Consider the following 19,225-nt stretch of genomic DNA (forward strand, 5'->3'; position numbering starts at 1 on the left):
CTCAGGATACAGGCCCTTTCAGAAATAACTGAAGTAATAAACTGAAGGCTTTTATCATATCTGCTAAAAGGTCTAAAAGAACTTGAAAAATTAACTTGCATTTCAGTTTGTAGCTCTATTAAAATAAATGCTCACAAAAGCCTCAGAGTCTTCAATATGTTACAATTGTAAAACCTACTTTACAAAATCCTATTTAAACTTAATAGCTTTCTTATAAGGAGCACAAGCCAGATCTGCTATATAAAAGATAACGTGCAAACTGTGGTAACAAAATATGGCTCAACACTTCATTACATACATATTTATTGATTACTGTTCTTTGAGTAACTTAAACACACGATGAAGCAGACATTTAAGATACTTAACTGGAATGGCATCTGTAGGTGGCACCATAAAAACACAATCATAATAGATCAATTCTTCAAGACAAGCGTCTCGAACACAGTAGAATGCCCTTCAATATGGATCCTTGACCACAGCAGACTAGGTTCTCTTCTCCCACTCTAACCCGAGACAAATAAATAAAGTCCAAGGGTGATTTTATTTCAAACAGTTTTAATGCAGTAAATTCACCTCTGTCGGAACAGATGTCCCTATTTATCATACAGTAATGCAAAGATGCTACATTTGTATTTAAAAAAAGGTTTGTACAATCTAGCCAACATGATCATAAACGGTCTCTACATGTACCAGGGATGTACAGAATAAGCTTATTCCTGCAGGAGATTTAATACATAGAGCAAGAAACATCTTGGCTCTTTGACATAAATTATGTACAATTCAACTTATGTTCAGTACAAAAAAAACATGCCACATACAATAAAAAAGGATAATTTTAATTCATTACCAGTGACAACATTTGCTGTACAGAATGCACACAACACAAACAAAAAAAAAACTTTCATATTCTGGAAGTTTACCTTTCATTAAAAAATACTCAGAAATCTCTGCTTTTGTTTTTGCCCCAATTGCAAGGATAAAATGCACCACAAAATACCTAGCTCAGAGTGTAAACAGTATGAACAAGGCTTTACTGCAAACAGGACATCTTCATTTGTTAACTGAGCACGTTCCAACAATACATTACGTGACAGTAACCTCCCCAACTGTGGCGGTCAGGGAAGTGGGATCCCACAATGCATGAGGGCTCTGCGGACATCTTCAGTTAAAATGAAAAAAAACGCCCAATTTTTAAATTAGAATCTTCCATTAAAAGACACCCCAGCTCCTGTCAGTTGAAGAGAGGGGGTGAAATCAGCTTTTATTATAAAAACAGTAAAACACTGTAAGCTTAAATTTATCTAACATGATCTACATTACCTAGAATCTTCTCATTGCATGCTAAGGTCTTCCCTGCTTCAATCCAACCAGCAGCTATTTTATATCACCAATACCAACCGTTCATTTGTACGAATGAGAATCTGATCCAGTGGTTTCTGCTTTGGAGATTTCTACAAGTTTTGTATTTACATTTTTACAGTTGCAGCATGGAGAAGATGCAGTGGGGGCAGCAGCTTTCACGAATCGCGCCAATAAAAAAAATCTCCCCCATCCAGACCTATCCTACTGTTCCGAATAAAATTCACACTTTTATATATATATTACAGGAACAAAACTACAGTAAAATGACTTGTGGAATCAAGTAGGTGAGAAATCCTTCAGTGCAAGTTTCCTCTGCAAGAGATTTCAGAGAGAGTCCGTTTGTGCGTTGAACCAAATGCCCTAGCCACTCGCCTGTCGATAATGACTGATCAGAATCAGGGTGGCCTCAGACCATGTCTTCAAGTGCCACCCTACTTTTCACTATGTTTTACATTATTGATCAGCAAATGAGGACTTATACTTGAGGTTATAGGTCTCAATCATCCAAATTAGATAGCCCTGTATGACTGGTGCGTTGCTGCTTCTATTTTTGAAGCAATATAAATTGCCTGTTGGAAGAAAATGTCACCAATCATGGAAAGATATGTCGTCAGGTCGACAACTTAAAAGGTCCAGATTCAGAGTTGGGAGCTGGTCAATTTATCAATTTGAACCTTGGTTTTCAACCGGACAGTTACAACCAGACCGCATCACTAAAGGTATTAGAATTGTCTGTGCCAGCCCAGAGCCCCTTTATATTTTGTTTCCAGTAAATCCCCAACAGAGAACCATTCAAATGGTCCTAGTGAGTTCTTACTAATGTGGATTGTCTTTCATAAAGTATCTTTTGCACATTTACTTTTGAGTAACAATGTGTAAAAGATCAACATTTCCTAGCTAGTCACTCAGATTTTACATACGGTGACCAACATGGATGGATGCTTACACTTTTCTCAGTTTCTACCAAGCTACTTCATGATGTCTTTCCTTCTTCTAGATTTTGGTCAATTATGGAGTTTACTTCCCTTGAAATAAACTACCATCTGGTGATAGCAATAAACACACAAAATGGGGCTGTTGCTTGAAAAGTCAACATTACTGATTATGGCAAAGTAACCAAAAACCTTGCAAACAAGAAATCCCACATTGATTCTCCAGCATACAATTAGGGCAAATAGTATGGGAAATCCAAATCTATTAATGCAGTCAAATTTGTCACACCCAATAGACACCATCTCTTTAAAACTCTAGTGTTTTTAGGAGTGCTGCTCATTAAATCGCTTCCTTGGTTTCAAGTCACTCCCCTACCATAAAAAAAACCTTGATTTTACTTATACCCGCAATGTTCAAACATTCTTGCATTAAAAAAAATCTGATCAGATGAAAACCCCATTCCCTTTGAACTTGAGATGTACCAGACCTCTGTCGAAAATCAGAGACCCCTTCCAGCAGAGTTAGGAAAGCTGGTGACTTTCTGATCCCAGTCTTCCCTCCTTTGGCTGGACTTCATCAGAAATACAATCTGTCCTTTAGGATGAGTCCCATCAGAAAAAGTCTGCACAGCTGAGAAATTCTCATTGTCTGTCTCTCTCCCCCTCTCTCGCGGGGACTATAGACAAAAAAATTCATAGATTACATTCAGAAGCAACCCACAGGCCTGGCAGGAAACGCAGTCATTGGCTGTGTATCTTAATATCTCTGTACACCTGCTCAGTCCATTTGTTTTAGTATCTCATTGTTCACTAAATGCTGTTAAAAGGTTCTGCATGTCTGAAATTAACAAGATCACTACACTATCTCCCAACTACAGATATTCTTCAACATGAAATTTGGTAAATACTTCTTCGTAAACTAGAGAGAATTTTTCCCATCTTCATAGTCTTGCTGCTGAGAGACTCCATGTAGGAATATCTGTCAGTATGATTTCTCTGAGCATACCAGATGCTAAGTCCAGAATTCTGAACTATCTGAAATTGTAAATTCTGAACCAGCAAAAATTGCTCTAAAAATTTTAGTTCATCCACTTTCTGCAGTTGAGAGCTCCACAATGACATGGAATCTTGTGCTGATCATCTTCAAAATCAAACTTATAGTCATAAGTCAGCTGAAGGAAGAAAGAAATATCAAGACAGAAAATATTCAATGAACAGTCAACATTCAGACATCAATTGATATATTTTTGATTGTGTAGTTATTGAATTATTATAAACCTCCCCAGATGAGTAATATAAATTTTCCATAACTTTACATAGATGAATGTAAAGGCCTGCTACCCGAACCTGACGGGACTCGACGATATGTGTCGGGTGGGACTTCCAGGTCCGGCATTTGGGCTAGGGTCGGGCCGGGCCGGATCGGACATGCTCCATCACCACCTCAGGTAAGTGACTCTAATGTTAATTTACTTTTTGGACTTTAAAGGTTGTTTTGTTACAGTTATTTTAAGCTTGTGCAGATAAGGAACAAAGTGAAAAATGGAGGGTAGGTTAACTGATGGTCGGGTTGGGTGCGGGGAAAAATGGAAGTATTCTACAAGATTATGAGGGGCATGGACAGGGTGGATAGGGAGCAGCTGTTCCCCTTAGTTGAAGGGTCAGTAACGAGGGGACACAAGTTTAAGGTGAGGGGCAGGAGGTTGGAGGAGGAACTTTTTTACCCAGAGGGCGGTGACGGTCTGGAATGCCCTGCCTGGGAAGTTGGTAGAGGCGGGTTGCCTCACATCCTTTAAAAAGTACCTGGATGGGCACTTGGCACGTCATAATATTCAAGGCTATGGGCCAAGTGCTGGCAAATGGGATTAGGTAGACAGGTCAGGTGTCTTTAATGCATCGGTGCAGACTCGATGGGCCGAAGGGCCTCTTCTGCACTGCATTATTCTGTGATACTCCATTTGCAGACCCGAGCAGGCCTTTAGATGAATGGGATACTTTATACCATGCAAGCACACATTAACACCATTGAACATTTATTTTCAGGATGTGTTATGTGGATACTTACTTGGTAGAGGGGGAACAGCAGCAGACAGTGCTAGCTGGTCATGGTCAGAAATGGCCCAGAAGCCCAGGTGAGAGGCAAGTTGTTCCAGTAGTATGCTATTAGAACTCAAGTAGTTCTATGTGCTGTTCAACAGCCTGTATACAGGGTTATGTGTATTGTTGGAAAAAGGAATTCAACACAATGCAAGTACAACATAAATGTTCTCAAAGTGACAATATCCAACTGGTCTTCCATTGTGGAAAACTTAGGTTAAGCTATCAGACCATGGAGGATGACAAAGGATATAAGTTAACACTTGGATTTGCTATAACTCAGATGAACATCTGTGCATGACATTTTATTTGAGAAATACAAGCAAAACACTGCAGATGCTGGAAACACTCAGCAGGTCTGGCAGCATCTGTGGAGAGAGAAGCAGAGTTAACGTTTCAGGTCAGTGATCCTGTGATTGGGGCGGCACAGTGGCGCAGTGGCTAGCACCGCAGCCTCACAGCTCCAGGGACCCGGGTTCAATTCTGGGTGCTGCCTGTGTGGAGTTTGCAAGTTCTCCCTGTGTCTGCGTGGGTTTCCTCCGGGTGCTCCGGTTTCCTCCCACATGCCAAAGACTTGCAGGTTGATAGGTAAATTGGCCATTATAAATTGCCCCTAGTATAGGTAGGTGGTAGGGAAATATAGGGACAGGTGGGGATGTGGTAGGAATATGGGATTAGTGTAGGATTAGTATAAATGGGTGGTTGATGGTCGGCACAGACTCGGTGGGCCGAAGGGCCTGTTTCAGTGCTGTATCTCTAAACTAAATCCTTCTTTAGAACTGATAAATATTAGAAATGTAAAACGTTTTAAGCAAGTAAAACAAGGGGTGGGGCAAGAGATAACAAAGGTGAAGGTGTTGATAGGACAGGGTCACAGAATAACCGACCAGAAGGTCATGGAACAAAGGCAAATGGTATGTTAATGGTGTGAAAGACAAAGCATTAATACAGAGAGGGTGCTTGGAGTGCTTTACAGTCTATTCACACCCCCTCTGTACTAATGCTTTGTCTTTCACACCATTTGCCTTTGTTCCATGACCTTCTGGTCAGTTATTCTCTGTGACCTTGTCCTATCAACACCTTTTTTGTTAGCTCTTGCCCCACCCCCATCTTTACTCGCTTAAAATCTTTTAAATTTCTAATATTTGTCAGTTCTGAAGAAGGGTCACAGACCTGAAACGTTAACTCTGCTTCTCTCTCCACAGATGCTGCCAGACCTGAGTATTTCCAGCATTTCTTGTTTTTATTGCATTTCTCATTAATTTTCAGCCAAGTATCCACTAACACTTATTTTTCTGTTTTTCCACTCACCTCCTCTCCTTTTGGAATTCGTCTGCTTGAGATAATTATTATTTTGTCCTCCTTGTCAAAGGTCACAACCTCTGCCACGCAGTTGGGGGCACAGGAATGATTGATATATCTGCACAGTAGAAAAAGGTTAAGTGTCTTTAAAAAAGAGAAGCAGCAAGCTAACATCACAAAAGTACAATTAGAAGAGAAAAAAATACTTATAATATAGTCAGGTATGGACATTTCACAGTACAACAAACTGTAAAATCACAATACCAGGAAAACCGATGCCACAATTAGTGAAGTTACCTTTATTATTGGTCCTTGAGTGTGGGACGTAAATACATGCATAGCTAGGCCAGAGTATAACAAAATCAATATTGGCATTGTAATGGTCGTCAAAATGTGTAATATGTATGAGTTAATTCCCAAATACACAATTTATATAAAGATCTTGCTGATTGCAAAGGAAAAGCATGAAATAAAGCATAATGTTCAAATCACGTGATCACCATTCAAGGTCACCCTTCTGGTGAGATTGCTCATGGCCGAGAAGTAGGTTTCCCACTCTGTTCTCTTGGATGCAAAGGCTGTGTAGATGGGGGCAGCAAGGAAAAGGGGTAGAGACTGCCAAGGGGATAGAAGTTTCACATTCTTACAAGATAGGCAGAAAAAATTCAGAACCCTTGTTTGTCAATTACCAGTAATAATTATTACCATATGATTGTGACTATGAAAATGATTTCAATTCAATTCTAAAAATCAGGCTTGCTGATGCCATTACAGCAGAAATCATCACTTACCTGGCTGGGCCTCCGGTTAAAGTAGCATCAATCACATGCTCATTATTAATCCGAAACATATAAACACCTCGATTCTGAAGAAAAGATAAAAACAAATTTAGCTTTCGATCTTGTACTTCTCTTCCCTCTTTCAGAAAACTATCGAGTGCCCCAAATTTTCAGTGTCAATGAAACTCTGTATTTCAATTAAAAGCTGTGCATTTCTGTGAGCTGAGGTAGCGAGACTGTCTATAACAAAACGCAACAAGTCAAGAGTACAGAAGGGAGGGTAGCGATCGAGTCAGAATTGCATCCTTTACACTATATCACTGATGCATCTTTTGCAGTGGCAACTGGCATGTTTTATATACAATGACATTTGCAGACTTTTGGACAAGAGGAATGTTACATTTTAGGATTGTTACTCAATATTTCTCTTGGGTTCGGTGACTCAGAGCACTCTAAGTGATCCCTCATTCGGAGTTGTATTTTTGGATCTTTTCTAATTATCTTACTTTTGATTATTTCAGCTGTCATGTACATCTTAGATCACTCTCATGGACAAGTCCCATATCCTTGCCTTAAGATGTAGGCAAGCATCTGGTAAATTAATAAAACGTGTCTGATAATTGCTTTTAGCTACTGGATTTATATCTTTAAGATCTTAGCCCGTTTTTTGAAAGTAATAAAGCATTAGAACAAACCTTATTTTACATTCAAAATAATCAAAAACATGATTTTACAAAAGATGAACAAGCACAAGCCAAACAATATATATTCACAGTAGACAATCTTCTACCCAACTTCTTAAATCTAGATTTAAAAAAACTGGACTAAATGAATTTTGAATATCTGAAACATTTAAATAAGGTCAGCCAAATACAAACAACTAATCACACAGCATTGTATACATTAAAATTATCCCCTCTCTAGTTTGTAGTCATTAATTTGCAACGTGGCTTCAAAATAAGCTTGGTACAAAGCTATAAACTGCAGTCATTTAAAAAAAATTGCTCATGTAATCGAAATGAATTCAAAGAAATACCACCAAATCAAAACTAGAAATCTCATTTCTCTCACTTACTATCAATTGGAAATACTCAGCAGGTCTGGCAGCATCTGTGGAGAAACAGAGTTAATAGGTTGAACTTTACACCGCCCCAGCAGGGATTGGATGGTGCCGTGGGGGTGGCGTAAAATTGAGCGGGAGGCTCCAGGAGGCCTTCCCGCCCCGCTCCCGCCTCTGGCGGACTTTACGGCGGTTGGACGGGAGGGGGGAGAAAACAGCCCGCCCGCACAAGGCGGTGGCGCAGTGGTATTGTCACTGGACTAGTAAACCAGAGACCCAGGGTACTACACTGGGGACATGGGTTCGAATCCCACCACAGCAGAAAGTGGAATTTGAATTCAATTAGTAAAAAGTCTGGAATGAAAAAGCTAGTCTAATGATGGCCATGAAACCATTGTCCATTGTTGTAAAAACCCATCTGGTTCACAAATGTCCTTTAGAGAAGGAAATCTGCTGTCCTTACCTGATCTGGCCTACATGTGACTCCAGACCCACAGCAGTGTGGTTGACTCTGACATGCCCTCTGAAATGGCCTAGCAAGCCACTCAGTTGCACCTACCTGCTACAAAGTCTATAAAAAGGAATGAAACCGGACGGACCACCCGGCATCGACCTAGGCACTGGAAACGACAACGGCAAACCCAGCCCTGTCGACCCTGCAAAGTCCTCCTTACTAACATCTGGGGGCTTGTGCCAAAGTTGGGAGAGCTGTCTGACAGACTAGTCAAGCAACAGCCTGACAGACATACTCACAGAATCATACCAGGCAGACAATGTCCCAGACGCTGCCATCACCATCCCCGGGTATGTCCTGTCCCACTGGCAGGACAGACCCACCAGAGGTGGCGGCACAGTGGAATACAGTAGGGAGGGAGTTGCTCTGCGAGTCCTCAACATCGACTCCGGACCCCATGAAGTCTCATGGCATCAGGTCAAACGTGGGCAAGGAAACCTCCTGCTGATTACCACCTACCACCCTTCCTCAGGTGATGAGTCAGTACTCCTCCATGTTGAGCACGACTTGGAGGAAGCACTGAGGGTGGCACGGGTGCAGAATGTACTCTGGGTGGGGGACTTCAATGCCCACCACCAAGAGTGACTCGGTAGCACCACTACTGACTGAGCTGGCCGAGCCCTAAAGGACATAGCTGCTAGACTGGGTCTGCGGCAGGTGGTGAGGGAACCAAGAGGGAAAAAACATACTTGACCTCGTCCTCACCAATCTGCCTGCTGCAGATGCATCTGTCCATGACAGCATTGGTAGGAGTGACCACCGCACAGTCCTTGTGGAGCCGAAGTCCCGCCTTCACATTGAGAATACTGTCCATTGTGTTGTGTGGCACTACCACCGTGCTAAATGGGATAGATTTCGAACAGATCCAGCAATGCAAAACTGGGCATCCATGAGGCACTATGGGCCATCAACAGCAGCAGAATTGTACTCAACCATAATCTGTAACCTCATGGCCTGGCATGTCCCCCACTCTACCATTACCATCAAGCCAGGAGACCAACCCTGGTTCAATGAAGAGTGCAGGAGGGCATGCCAGGAGCAGCACCAGGCATACCTCAAAATGAGGTGTCAACCTGGTGAAGCTACAAGAGGACTACTTGCGTGCCAAACTGCGTTAAGCAGCATGCGATACAGAGCTAAGCGATCCCATAGCCAACGGATCAGATCGAAGCTCTGTAGTCCTGCCACATCAAGCCATGAATGGTGGCGGACAATTAAATAACCAACTGGAGGAGGTGGCTCCACAAATATCCCCATCCTCAATGATGGGGGAGCCCAGCACATCAGTGTGAAAGATAAGGCTGAGGCATTTGCAGCAATCTTCAGCCAGAAGTGCCGAGTTGATGATCCATCTCAGCCTCCTCCTGAAATCCCCAGCATCACAGATGCCAGACTTCAGCCAATTCGATTCACTCCGCGTGATATCAAGAAACGACTGAAGGCACTGGATACTGCAAAGGCTATGGGCCCTGACAACATTCCAGCAATAGTACCGAAGATATGTGCGCCAGAACTTGCCGCCCCCCGAGCCAAGCTGTTCCAGTACAGCTACAACACTGGCATTTACGCTGCAATGTGGAAAATTGCCCAGGTATGTCCTGTACACAAAAAGCAGGACAAGTCCAAACTGGCCAATTACCGCCCCATCAGTCTACTCTCAATCATCAGTAAAGTGATGGAAGGTGTCTTCGACCGTGCTATCAAGCGGCACTTGCTTAACAATGACCTGCTCAGTGACGCTCAGTTTGGGTTCTGCCAGGGCCACTCAGCTCCTGACCTCATTACAGCTTTGGTTCAAACATGGACAAAAGAGCTGAACTCGAGGTGAGGTGAGAGTGACTGCCCTTGACATCAAGGCAGCACTTGACTGAGTATGGCATCAAGGAGCCCTAGCAAAACTGAAGTCAATGGGAATCAGGGGGAAAATTCTCCGCTGGTTGGAGTCATACCTAGCACAAAGGAAGATGGTTGTGGTTGTTGGAGGTTAATCTTCTGAGCTCCAGGACATCACTGCAGGAGTTCCTCAGGGTAGTGTCCTAGGCCCAACCATCTTCAGCTGCTTCATCAATGACCTTCCTTCAATCATAAGGTCAGAAGTGGGGATGTTCGCTGATGATTGTACAATATTCAGCACCATTCGCGACTCCTCAGATACTGAAGCAGTCCGTATAGTAATGCACCAAGACCTGGACAATATCCAGGCTTGGGCTGATAAGTGGCAAGTAACATTCGCGCCACACAAGTGCCAGGCAACGACCATCTCCAACAAGAGAGAATCTAACCATCTCCCCATGACATTCAATGGCATTACCATTGCTGAATCCCCCACTATCAACATCCCAGGGGCTACCATTGACCAGAAATTGAACTGGAGCAGCCATATAAACACCATGGCTACAAGAGCAGGTCAGAGGCTAGGAATCCTGCAGCGAGTAACTCATCTCTTGACTCCCCAAAGCCTGTCCACCATCTATTAGGCACAAGTCAGGAGTGAGATGGAATACTCTCCACGTGCCTGGATGGGTCCAGCTCCAACACTCAAGAAGCTCGACACCGATCAGGACAAAGTAGCCCGCTTGATTGGCACCCCATCCACAAACATTCACTCCCTCCACCGACACACAGAGACAGCAGAGTGTACCATCTACAAGATGCACTGCAGCAACGCACCAAGGCTTCTTAGACAGTACCTTCCAAACCCGCGACCTCTACCAACTAAAAGGACAAGGGCAGCAAATGCATGGGAACACCACCACCTGCAAGTTCCCCTCCAAGTCACACACCATCCTGACTTTTTGTTGCAGCAGCTTTTTCGGAAGCAGAGATAGTGCGAGCGAGTTATCAGCTGGGAAGGTCAGTTTCAGCTTAAAGTAAATTAACTTTTGTTTCGGCGGACCAGGGGACTGCTGGGTAAGTAAAAACCTATATATTTGGGCAGTGGCTGAACCCGAGACACTACACGTGTAGTGTCCCCCACCCACCCTCCTCCTCTAACCAAAAAAAAAGGACTCTGGTGTGTTGGTAAGGTAAGCTTTTTTATTTCTTCTGTATCGTGTGATTGGTTAAAAATTGACGTTCTTTTTTTACTTTCTTTTTTTGATTTATCTATTAATTGGTTATTTGAAAAAGACCATAGCAGAGAAGTATCAGAAAGTATTTAACTCAAATTTATATAAAGTAATAAAGTAATTAACTAAGTAGAGATGGCTGGGCAGGTGATGTGCTGTAGCTGTATGATGTGGGAGCTGGCTGACCCCATTGTGAACGGCAGGGACCACATCTGCAGCAAGTGTTGGTTGCTGGAAGAACTCCGGCTCAGAGTTGATGATCTGGAATCTGAGCTTCAAACACTGCGGCACATCCGGGAGGGGGAGAGTTACCTGGACGTTTTGTTTCAGGAGGCAGTCACACCTGGTAGATTAAGTAATTCAAATTCAGTTAGTGATCAGGGACAACAGGGTGTGATTGCAAGTGAGGCAGGTAGGGGGATCCTGAGTTCAGGAGTGGAGGAGCCTCAGCCTTTGACCTTATCCAACAGGTACGAGATACTTGCTCCCTGTGTGGATGAGGAAAAGGGCTGCGGGGAGGATGAGCCAACTGACCATGGCACCATGGTGCAGAAGGCCATTCAAGAGGGGGGAGCAAAAAGACAAGTGGTAGTTATAGGGGATTCTATAATTAGGGGGATAGATAGTATCCTTTGCAAGCCGGATCGGGAGTCCCGCATGGCGTGTTGCCTGCCCGCTGCCAGGGTGCAGGACATCTCTGACTGGCTTGAAAGGATATTGGAGCGGGAGGGGGAGGATCCAGTTGTTGTGGTCCACGTTGGGACTAACATAGGCAAGGCTAGGATGGAGGACCTGTTTGGGGATTATAAAGCACTAGGAACGAAATTAAGGAACAGGTCCTCGAGGGTCATAATCTCCGGATTACTGCCCGAGCCACGTGCAAATTGGCTTAGGGATAAGAATATTAGGGAAGTACACACGTGGCTAAGGGAGTGGTGTGGGAAAGAGGGGTTCCATTTCATGGGGCATCGGCATCAGTTTTGGAACTGGGGGGGATCTGGACCGATGGGACGGTCTCCACCTGAATCGATCTGGAACGGATAAATAGGGTGGTCTCTAGGACTTTAAACTAGTGAGTTGGGGGAAAGGGAAAACGACAGGGAGTATGATGGTAAATAAAAAGGTAAGCAGCAGGTTAACATGTGTGCAGGAGGGTTTAAGTTCAAGGCAGACTATGAAAGAAGCAGAAAGGAAGGATAACTCAGGAGTTATTATTAGAGATGTTGGAAATCATGAGGGTAAGAAAGCTAGCATAAAGGCACTTTACCTGAATGCTCGTAGCATTCGTAACAAGGTTGATGAGTTAACGGCACAAATCATCGCGAATAAATATGATTTGGTAGCCATTACGGAGACATGGTTACAGGTTGGTCACGACTGGGAGTTAAATATACAGGGGTACCAGACTATTCGGAAGGACAGACAGGAAGGTAAGGGAGGTGGTGTAGCTCTGATATTCAAGGACGACATCAGGGCGGTGCTGAGAGATGATATAGGTTCTATGGAGAATGAGGTTGAATCCATTTGGGTGGAAATTAGAAACTCTAAGAAGAAAAAGTCATTGATAGGCGTAGTCTATAGGCCACCAAATAATAACATCACATTGGGGCGGGCAATAAACAAAGAAATAACTAATGCCTGTAAAAATGGTACGGCAATTATCATGGGGGATTTTAATCTACATGTAGATTGGTCGAACCAGCTCAGTCAGGGTAGCCTTGAGGAGGGGTTCGTTGAGTGTATCCATGATAGTTTTCTTGAACAGTATGTAATGGAACCGACAAGGGAGCAAGCTATCCTAGATCTAGTCCTGTGTAATGAGACAGGAATAATTAATGACCTCATAGTTCGGGATCCTCTTGGAAGGAGTGATCACAGTATGGTTGAATTTAGAATACAGATGGAGAGTGTGAAGATAAAATCCAATACCAGGGTCCTGCGCTTGAACAAGGGGGACTACAATAGAATGAGGGAGGACTAGGCTAAAGTAGACTGGAAACAAAAATTTTATGGTGGGACAGTTGACGAGCAGTGGAGGACTTTCAAAGCAATTTTTCAAAGTGCTCAGCAAAAGTATATTCCAGTGAAAAGGAAGGATTGGAAGAAAAGGGGTAATCTGCCATGGGTGTCTAAGGAAATAAGGGAGGCTATCAAATTGAAAGAGAAGGCATACAAAGTGGCCAAAAACAGCATGAAACTAGAAGATTGGGAAAACTTTAAAGGTCAACAGAAAGCCACAAAAAGAGCTATAAAGAAAAGTAAGACAGAACATGAGAAAAAAACTAGCAGATAGCAAAAGTTTCTATAAATATATAAAACGAAAAAGAGTGGCTAAAGTAAACGTTGGTCCTTTAGAGGATGAGAAGAGGAATTTAGTTATGGGATATGATGAAATGGCCGAGGCATTGAACAGGTATTTTGTATCGGTCTTCACAGTGGAGGACATTAATAACATGCCAGTAATTGACAAAGGGACGAACGTAGGTGAGGACCTGGAAACAATCATTATTACGGAAGAGGTAGCGTTGGGCAAGCTAATGGAGCTAAGGTTTGATAAGTCTCCTGGCCCTGATGGAATGCATCCCAGGGTACTAAAAGAGATGGCGGGAGAAATAGCAGGTGCACTGGCGGTAATTTTCCAAAATTCGCTGGACTCTGGGGTAGTCCCAGCAGATTGGAAAACAGATGTGACGCCACTGTTTAAAAAGGGAGGTAGACAAAAGATGGGGAATTATAGACCGGTTAGCTGAACCTCTGTAGTGGGGAAGATGCTTGAGTCGATTATCAAGGAAGAAATAGCAGGGCATCTCGATAGAAATTGTCCCATTGGGCAGACGCAGCATGGGTTCATGAAGGGCAGGTCATGCTTGACAAATCTTTTGGAATTCTATGATGACATTACGAGCAAGGTGGACAATGGGGACCCAGTGGATGTGGTGTACCTAGATTTCCAAAAGGCCTTCCACAAGGTGCCGCACAAGAGGCTGCTGCATAAGATAAGGATGCATGGCGTCAGGGGTAAAGTATTAGCATGGATAGAGGATTGGTTGACTAACAGGAAACAGAGAGTGGGGATAAATGAGTGCTATTCTGGTTGGCAGCCAGTCACTAGTGGTGTGCCTCAGGGATCGGTGTTGGGACCGCAATTATTTACAATTTATATAGATGATTTGGAGTTGGGGACCACGTGTAGGGTGTCAAAGTTTGCAGATGACACTAAGATGAGTGGCAGAGCAAAGTGTGCAGATGACTGTGAAACTTTGCAGAGGAACATAGATACGTTGAGTGAGTGGGCAAAGGTCTGGCAGATGGAATACAATGTTAATAAATGTGAAATCATTCATTTCGGTAGGAGTAACAGTAAAAAGGATTATTACTTGAATGGTAAAAAGTTGCAGCATGCTGCTTTGCAGAGCGACCTGGGTGTCCTTGTGCATGAATCGCAGAAGGTTGGTCTGCAGGTACAGCAAGTAATTAGGAAGGCAAATGGAATTTTGTCCTTCATTGCTAAAGGGATTGAGTTTAAAAGCAGAGAGGTTATGTTGCAGCTGTATAAGGTACTGGTGAGGCTGCACCTGGAGTAGTGTGTGCAGTTTTGGTCTCCTTCCTTGAGAAAGGATGTACTGGCACTGGAGAGGGTGCAGAGGTGGTTCACTAGGTTGATTCCGGAGTTGAGAGGGTTGGCTTATGAGGAGAGACTGAGTAGATTGGGATTATATTCATTGGAGTTCAGAAGAATGAGGGGGGATCTTATAGAAACATATAAAATTATGAAGGGAATAGATAAGATACAAGTAGTGAGGATGTTTCCACTGGCAGGTGAAGCTAGGACAAGAGGGCATAGCCTCAAGATTAGAGGGAGCATATTTAGGACTGAATTAAGAAGGAATTTCTTCACCCAGAGGGTTGTTAATCTATGGAATTCCTTGCCCAGTGAAGTAGTTGACGCTTCTTCAGTAAACATCTTTAAAGCTAAGGTAGATATCTTTTTGAACAATAAAGGAATTAAGGGATACGGTGAGAGCGCGGGTAAGTGGATCTGAGTCCACGAAAAGATCAGCCATGATCTTATTGAATTGCGGAGCAGGCTCGAGGGGCCGGACGGCCTACTCCTAGTTCTTATGATCTTATGACTTGGAACTATATCGCCGTTCCTTCACTGTCGCTGGGTCAAAATCCTGGAACTCCCTTCCTAACAGCACTGTGGGTGAACCTACCTCACATGGACTGCAGCGGTTCAAGAAGGCAGCTCACCATCACCTTCTCAAGGGCAATTAGGGATGAGCAATAAATGGTGGCCTAGCCACCGGCGCCCACATCCCATGAATTAATAAAAAAAAGTGGTCACTTAAGGGCCCTTGCCCACCTCCCCTGGGAAGCGGGCGTGCTGGGGACATGAAAGGCTGCCCAGCAATAGCTGCTGGCCTTTCCGTGCACCGGTGGGGGGATGCCAAGGCAGTCGGGCACAGGGTGCCCTTTGAGGGCTGCCCCCGCCTCCCAACCTTGGGACAATTCTCCTCTTCATCAGCACATAGATAAACCTCTGATTCACAAATTAAACTGAATTAAACTACCCTATCCTGCCTTGTAATTTGAAGTATTTCTCTCCACCCTTGTATGTTCCAGTTAGTGCCTCACTCCAAATCACTGTCCTCCTTTTCCCCCTCCCCATGGCAAAGAAGATATATTTTCCTCTCTCTTCTTTTTCCCCGGGACCCAGGATGCTCCCCACCCATCTCAAGTGACTACCCTTGTCGCGCGTCCCTCAAGCGGATGGATGTCCCACCTCGGGACAATTAAAGCCATAAAATGCGGGTTGGATCCCCGGTCTAGGCGGAAGCGGGTTCACCACCGACCTTTCCATCAGTGGCGAAGTCCCGCCGCTGACTGTAAATTCCAGCCCAACGTTTTAGGTCGATGACTCCATCAGAACTCAGAACCTGAAACGTTAACTCTGCTTCTCTCTCCACAGATGCTGCCGGACCTGCTGAGTATTTCCAGCATTTCCTGTTTTCAATTCAGATTTCCAGCATCTGCAGTATTTTGCTTTTCTATCATGTCGAGTTTGCCTTGAACTGCCCATATCGAAGAAATTTGTAGCCAGCTCATGGGTCAAAAGGAAACTCCTTACTGTATTTTGACAAGTTATATAATATGCCCTGACAGACAATCTTTCTCAACCCCAGAAGGTGGCATAATTATCACTTCACAAGACCATGGCTAAGGCTATAAACCAACAAACAGTAAATGAAATGAATAGATGCAAATGACATACTACAGATTTACAGGATACACTCTTCAGATGTAATAGAAAAAAACAACAGTCACACCTGCTTTGCTAAACTTTGTAAACTGATTAACCGTCATGTGTTGATTTGTTTCTGTCTGTCCAGAGTCTCTCCAGCCTATGGATCTGATGGCTTTAAACAAACTACTTTTTGTATATTTTAAAAAAAAAGTACTTTTGAAAAGATAAAAGCGACTTGACACAACAGAAATCTAAATATGTGCACTGAGTTCAAAGATCTTCCAATCAAACATATATACAAACAAACTCCACAAGATGCTTGTATTTGAATTGAAGGTCATTGCTCCTCCCTCAGGTACCATATCAAACAAAACACATTCTGAAGCGAATGTATCAAAACAAGCTGGAACTTTTTTTTTTATAACAGTTTTGTTTTCAGCTCTATAGGTACTGTGGCAGGAAGACAGAAGCCAATATCATGATATAACACTTGCCCTAAACTCAATTAGCAACCAATTTATTTTAAAATATTCCTATAGAGCATGAGATCATGGATCACAACCACACAAAGGTAATGGCATATTGTGGTCTTCACACCAAGAAAATTGAGATGCTGCATAATACCTATTAGGTCAGGAACTAAATAATGATTTAATGTTTTCTCCTATCTTTTCTATTTTTATTGTTCTTCAAATTGGACAGAATATAAAAACAGCAAAGAATGACTAAAAGATTGATAAGGAAGGTAAAATTAGACTACGAGAGAAAGCTAGCTCGAAACATAACAGATAGTAAGAGTTTATATAGATATTTAAAAGAGAAAAAATTTAACAAAGTGAGCATTGGTCCTATAGAAAGTGAGTCTGGGGAATTAATAATGGATAATAAGGAGATGGCAGATGAATTGAACAGATATTTTGCATTGGTCTTCACTATTGAGGATACAAGTAACATCCCAGTATTAGCTGCGAGTCTGGAAATGGAAGGGAGGGAGGAACTCAAGAAAATTACAATCACCAGGGAAGTGGTACTAAACAAATTGTTGGAGCTGCGGGCTGACAAGTCCCCAAGTCCTGATGGACTTCATCCTAGGGTGTTAAAAGAAGTGGCTAGTGAGATAGTTGATGCGTTAGTTTTAACTTTCCAAAATACCCGAGATTTGGGGAAGGTTCCTTTTAGATTGGAAAATAGCGAATGTAACTCCTTTATTCAAAATGGGAAGGAGACAGAAAGCAGGAATTTCCAGGCCAGTTAGCTCAACATCTGTCTTAGGGAAAATGTTAGAAGCTATTATGAAAGACGGTATAGCAGGGCACTTAGAAAAATTCAAGGTAATCAGGCAGAGTCAACATGGTTTTGTGAAAGGGAAATCATGTTTAACCAATTTATTGAGTTCTTTGAGAGAGTTACATGTGCTGTGGATAAAGGGGAACCAGTGGACGTACTGTACTTCGATTTCCAGAAGGCATTTGATAAGGTGCCACATCAAAGGTTGTTGCAGAAAATAAAAGCTCATGGTGTAGGGCGTTAACATATTGGCATGAATAGAAGGTTGGCTAGCTAACAGGAAACAGAGAGTAGGCACAAATGGGTCATTTTCTGGTTGGCAAGATGTAACGAGTGGTGTGCCAAAGGGATCTGTGCCGGGGCCTCAACATTTTACAATTTATATAAATAACTTAGATGAAGGGACCGAAGGTATGGTTGCTAAATTTGCTGATGACACAAAGATAAGTCGGAAAGTAACTTGTGAAGAGGACATAAGGGATGTAGATTGGTTAAGTGATTGGGCAAAGACCTAGGAAATGGAGTATAATGTGGGAAAGTGTGAAATTGTCCACTTTGGCAGGAAGAATGAAAAGGAAGCATATTATCTAAATGGTGAGAGATTGCAGAGCTGAGATGCAGAGGGATCTGGGTGTCCTAGTGCATGAATTGCCAAAAGGTTAGTATGCAGGTAGAGCACATAATTAGGAAAGCTAATAGATTATCATTTATTGTGAGGGGAATTGAACACAAAAGTAGGAGGTTATGCTTCAGCTATACATGGCATTGGTGAGACCACATCTGGAGTACTGTGTACAGTACTGGTCGCCTTATTTAAGGAAGGATGTAAATGCGTTGGAGGGCAGTACAGAGAAGGTTTACTAGACTAATACCTGGAATGGGCAAGTTGTCCTACAAGGAAAGATTGGACAGGCTAGGCTTGTATTCACTGGAATTTAGAAGAGTAAGAGGCGGCTTGATTGAAACATAGAAGATCCTGAGGGGTCTTGACAGGGTGGATGTGGAAAGGATGTTTCCCCTTGTGGGACAATCTAAAACTAGGGGTCACTGTTTAAAAATAAGGGATCGCCCATTTAAGACAGAGATGAGGATAAATTTTTTCTCTGAGGTTCGTGAGCCTTTGGAATTCTCTTCCTCAAAAAGGCAGTGGAAGCAGTCTTTAATATTTTTAAGGCAGAGGTAGACAGATTCTTGATAAGCAAGGGGGTGGAAGCTGATCAACAGGAGGTGGAAATATGGAGTAATCAGTTCAGCCATGAACTTACTGAATGGCAGAGCAGGCTCGAAGGGCCAAGTGGCCAACTCCTGCTCCTAATTTGTATGTTCTGTTTGTGTGATGCTTCATGCCCCAGTTTTTCTTTCAGAATGATTCCCCCCCTCCTTTTTGGATTTCTCTATTCTCTGTATAGACAACTTGAGCACTGAAGTAGCTTTCATAAAAAAAACTGAACAAAGAGAGAAAATGCTAGAAGTACACAGGTGAGTCAGTACCTTTGCACAAAGCAGGTTAACGTTCTAGTGCGACTAGAGTTCCGAAGAAATGCCTTGCATCCAAAACATTAATCTGTCTTTCCTC

General features: G+C 43.0%; 1 protein-coding gene across 20 annotated transcripts in view; it reads right to left on the reverse strand.

The window, feature by feature from the left end:
• Positions 1-538: 538 nt before the first annotated feature.
• kmt2d (lysine (K)-specific methyltransferase 2D) overlaps positions 539-19,225 on the reverse strand; it is a 250,592-nt gene continuing 231,905 nt past the window's right edge. For all 20 annotated transcript variants that reach the window (XM_068024872.1, XM_068024871.1, XM_068024870.1 and 17 more), the window contains 3 exons: positions 6,485-6,558; positions 5,703-5,811; positions 539-3,466 (listed from right to left, as the gene is read on the reverse strand). In XM_068024872.1, the coding sequence (XP_067880973.1) occupies positions 3,374-3,466; positions 5,703-5,811; positions 6,485-6,558 (276 nt within the window). In that variant the 3' untranslated portion in view covers positions 539-3,373. The remainder of the gene's footprint in view (positions 3,467-5,702; positions 5,812-6,484; positions 6,559-19,225) is intronic.

This window comes from Heterodontus francisci, chromosome X (genome assembly GCF_036365525.1).
Source record: "Heterodontus francisci isolate sHetFra1 chromosome X, sHetFra1.hap1, whole genome shotgun sequence".
Classification (NCBI taxonomy): Eukaryota; Metazoa; Chordata; class Chondrichthyes; order Heterodontiformes; family Heterodontidae; genus Heterodontus; species Heterodontus francisci.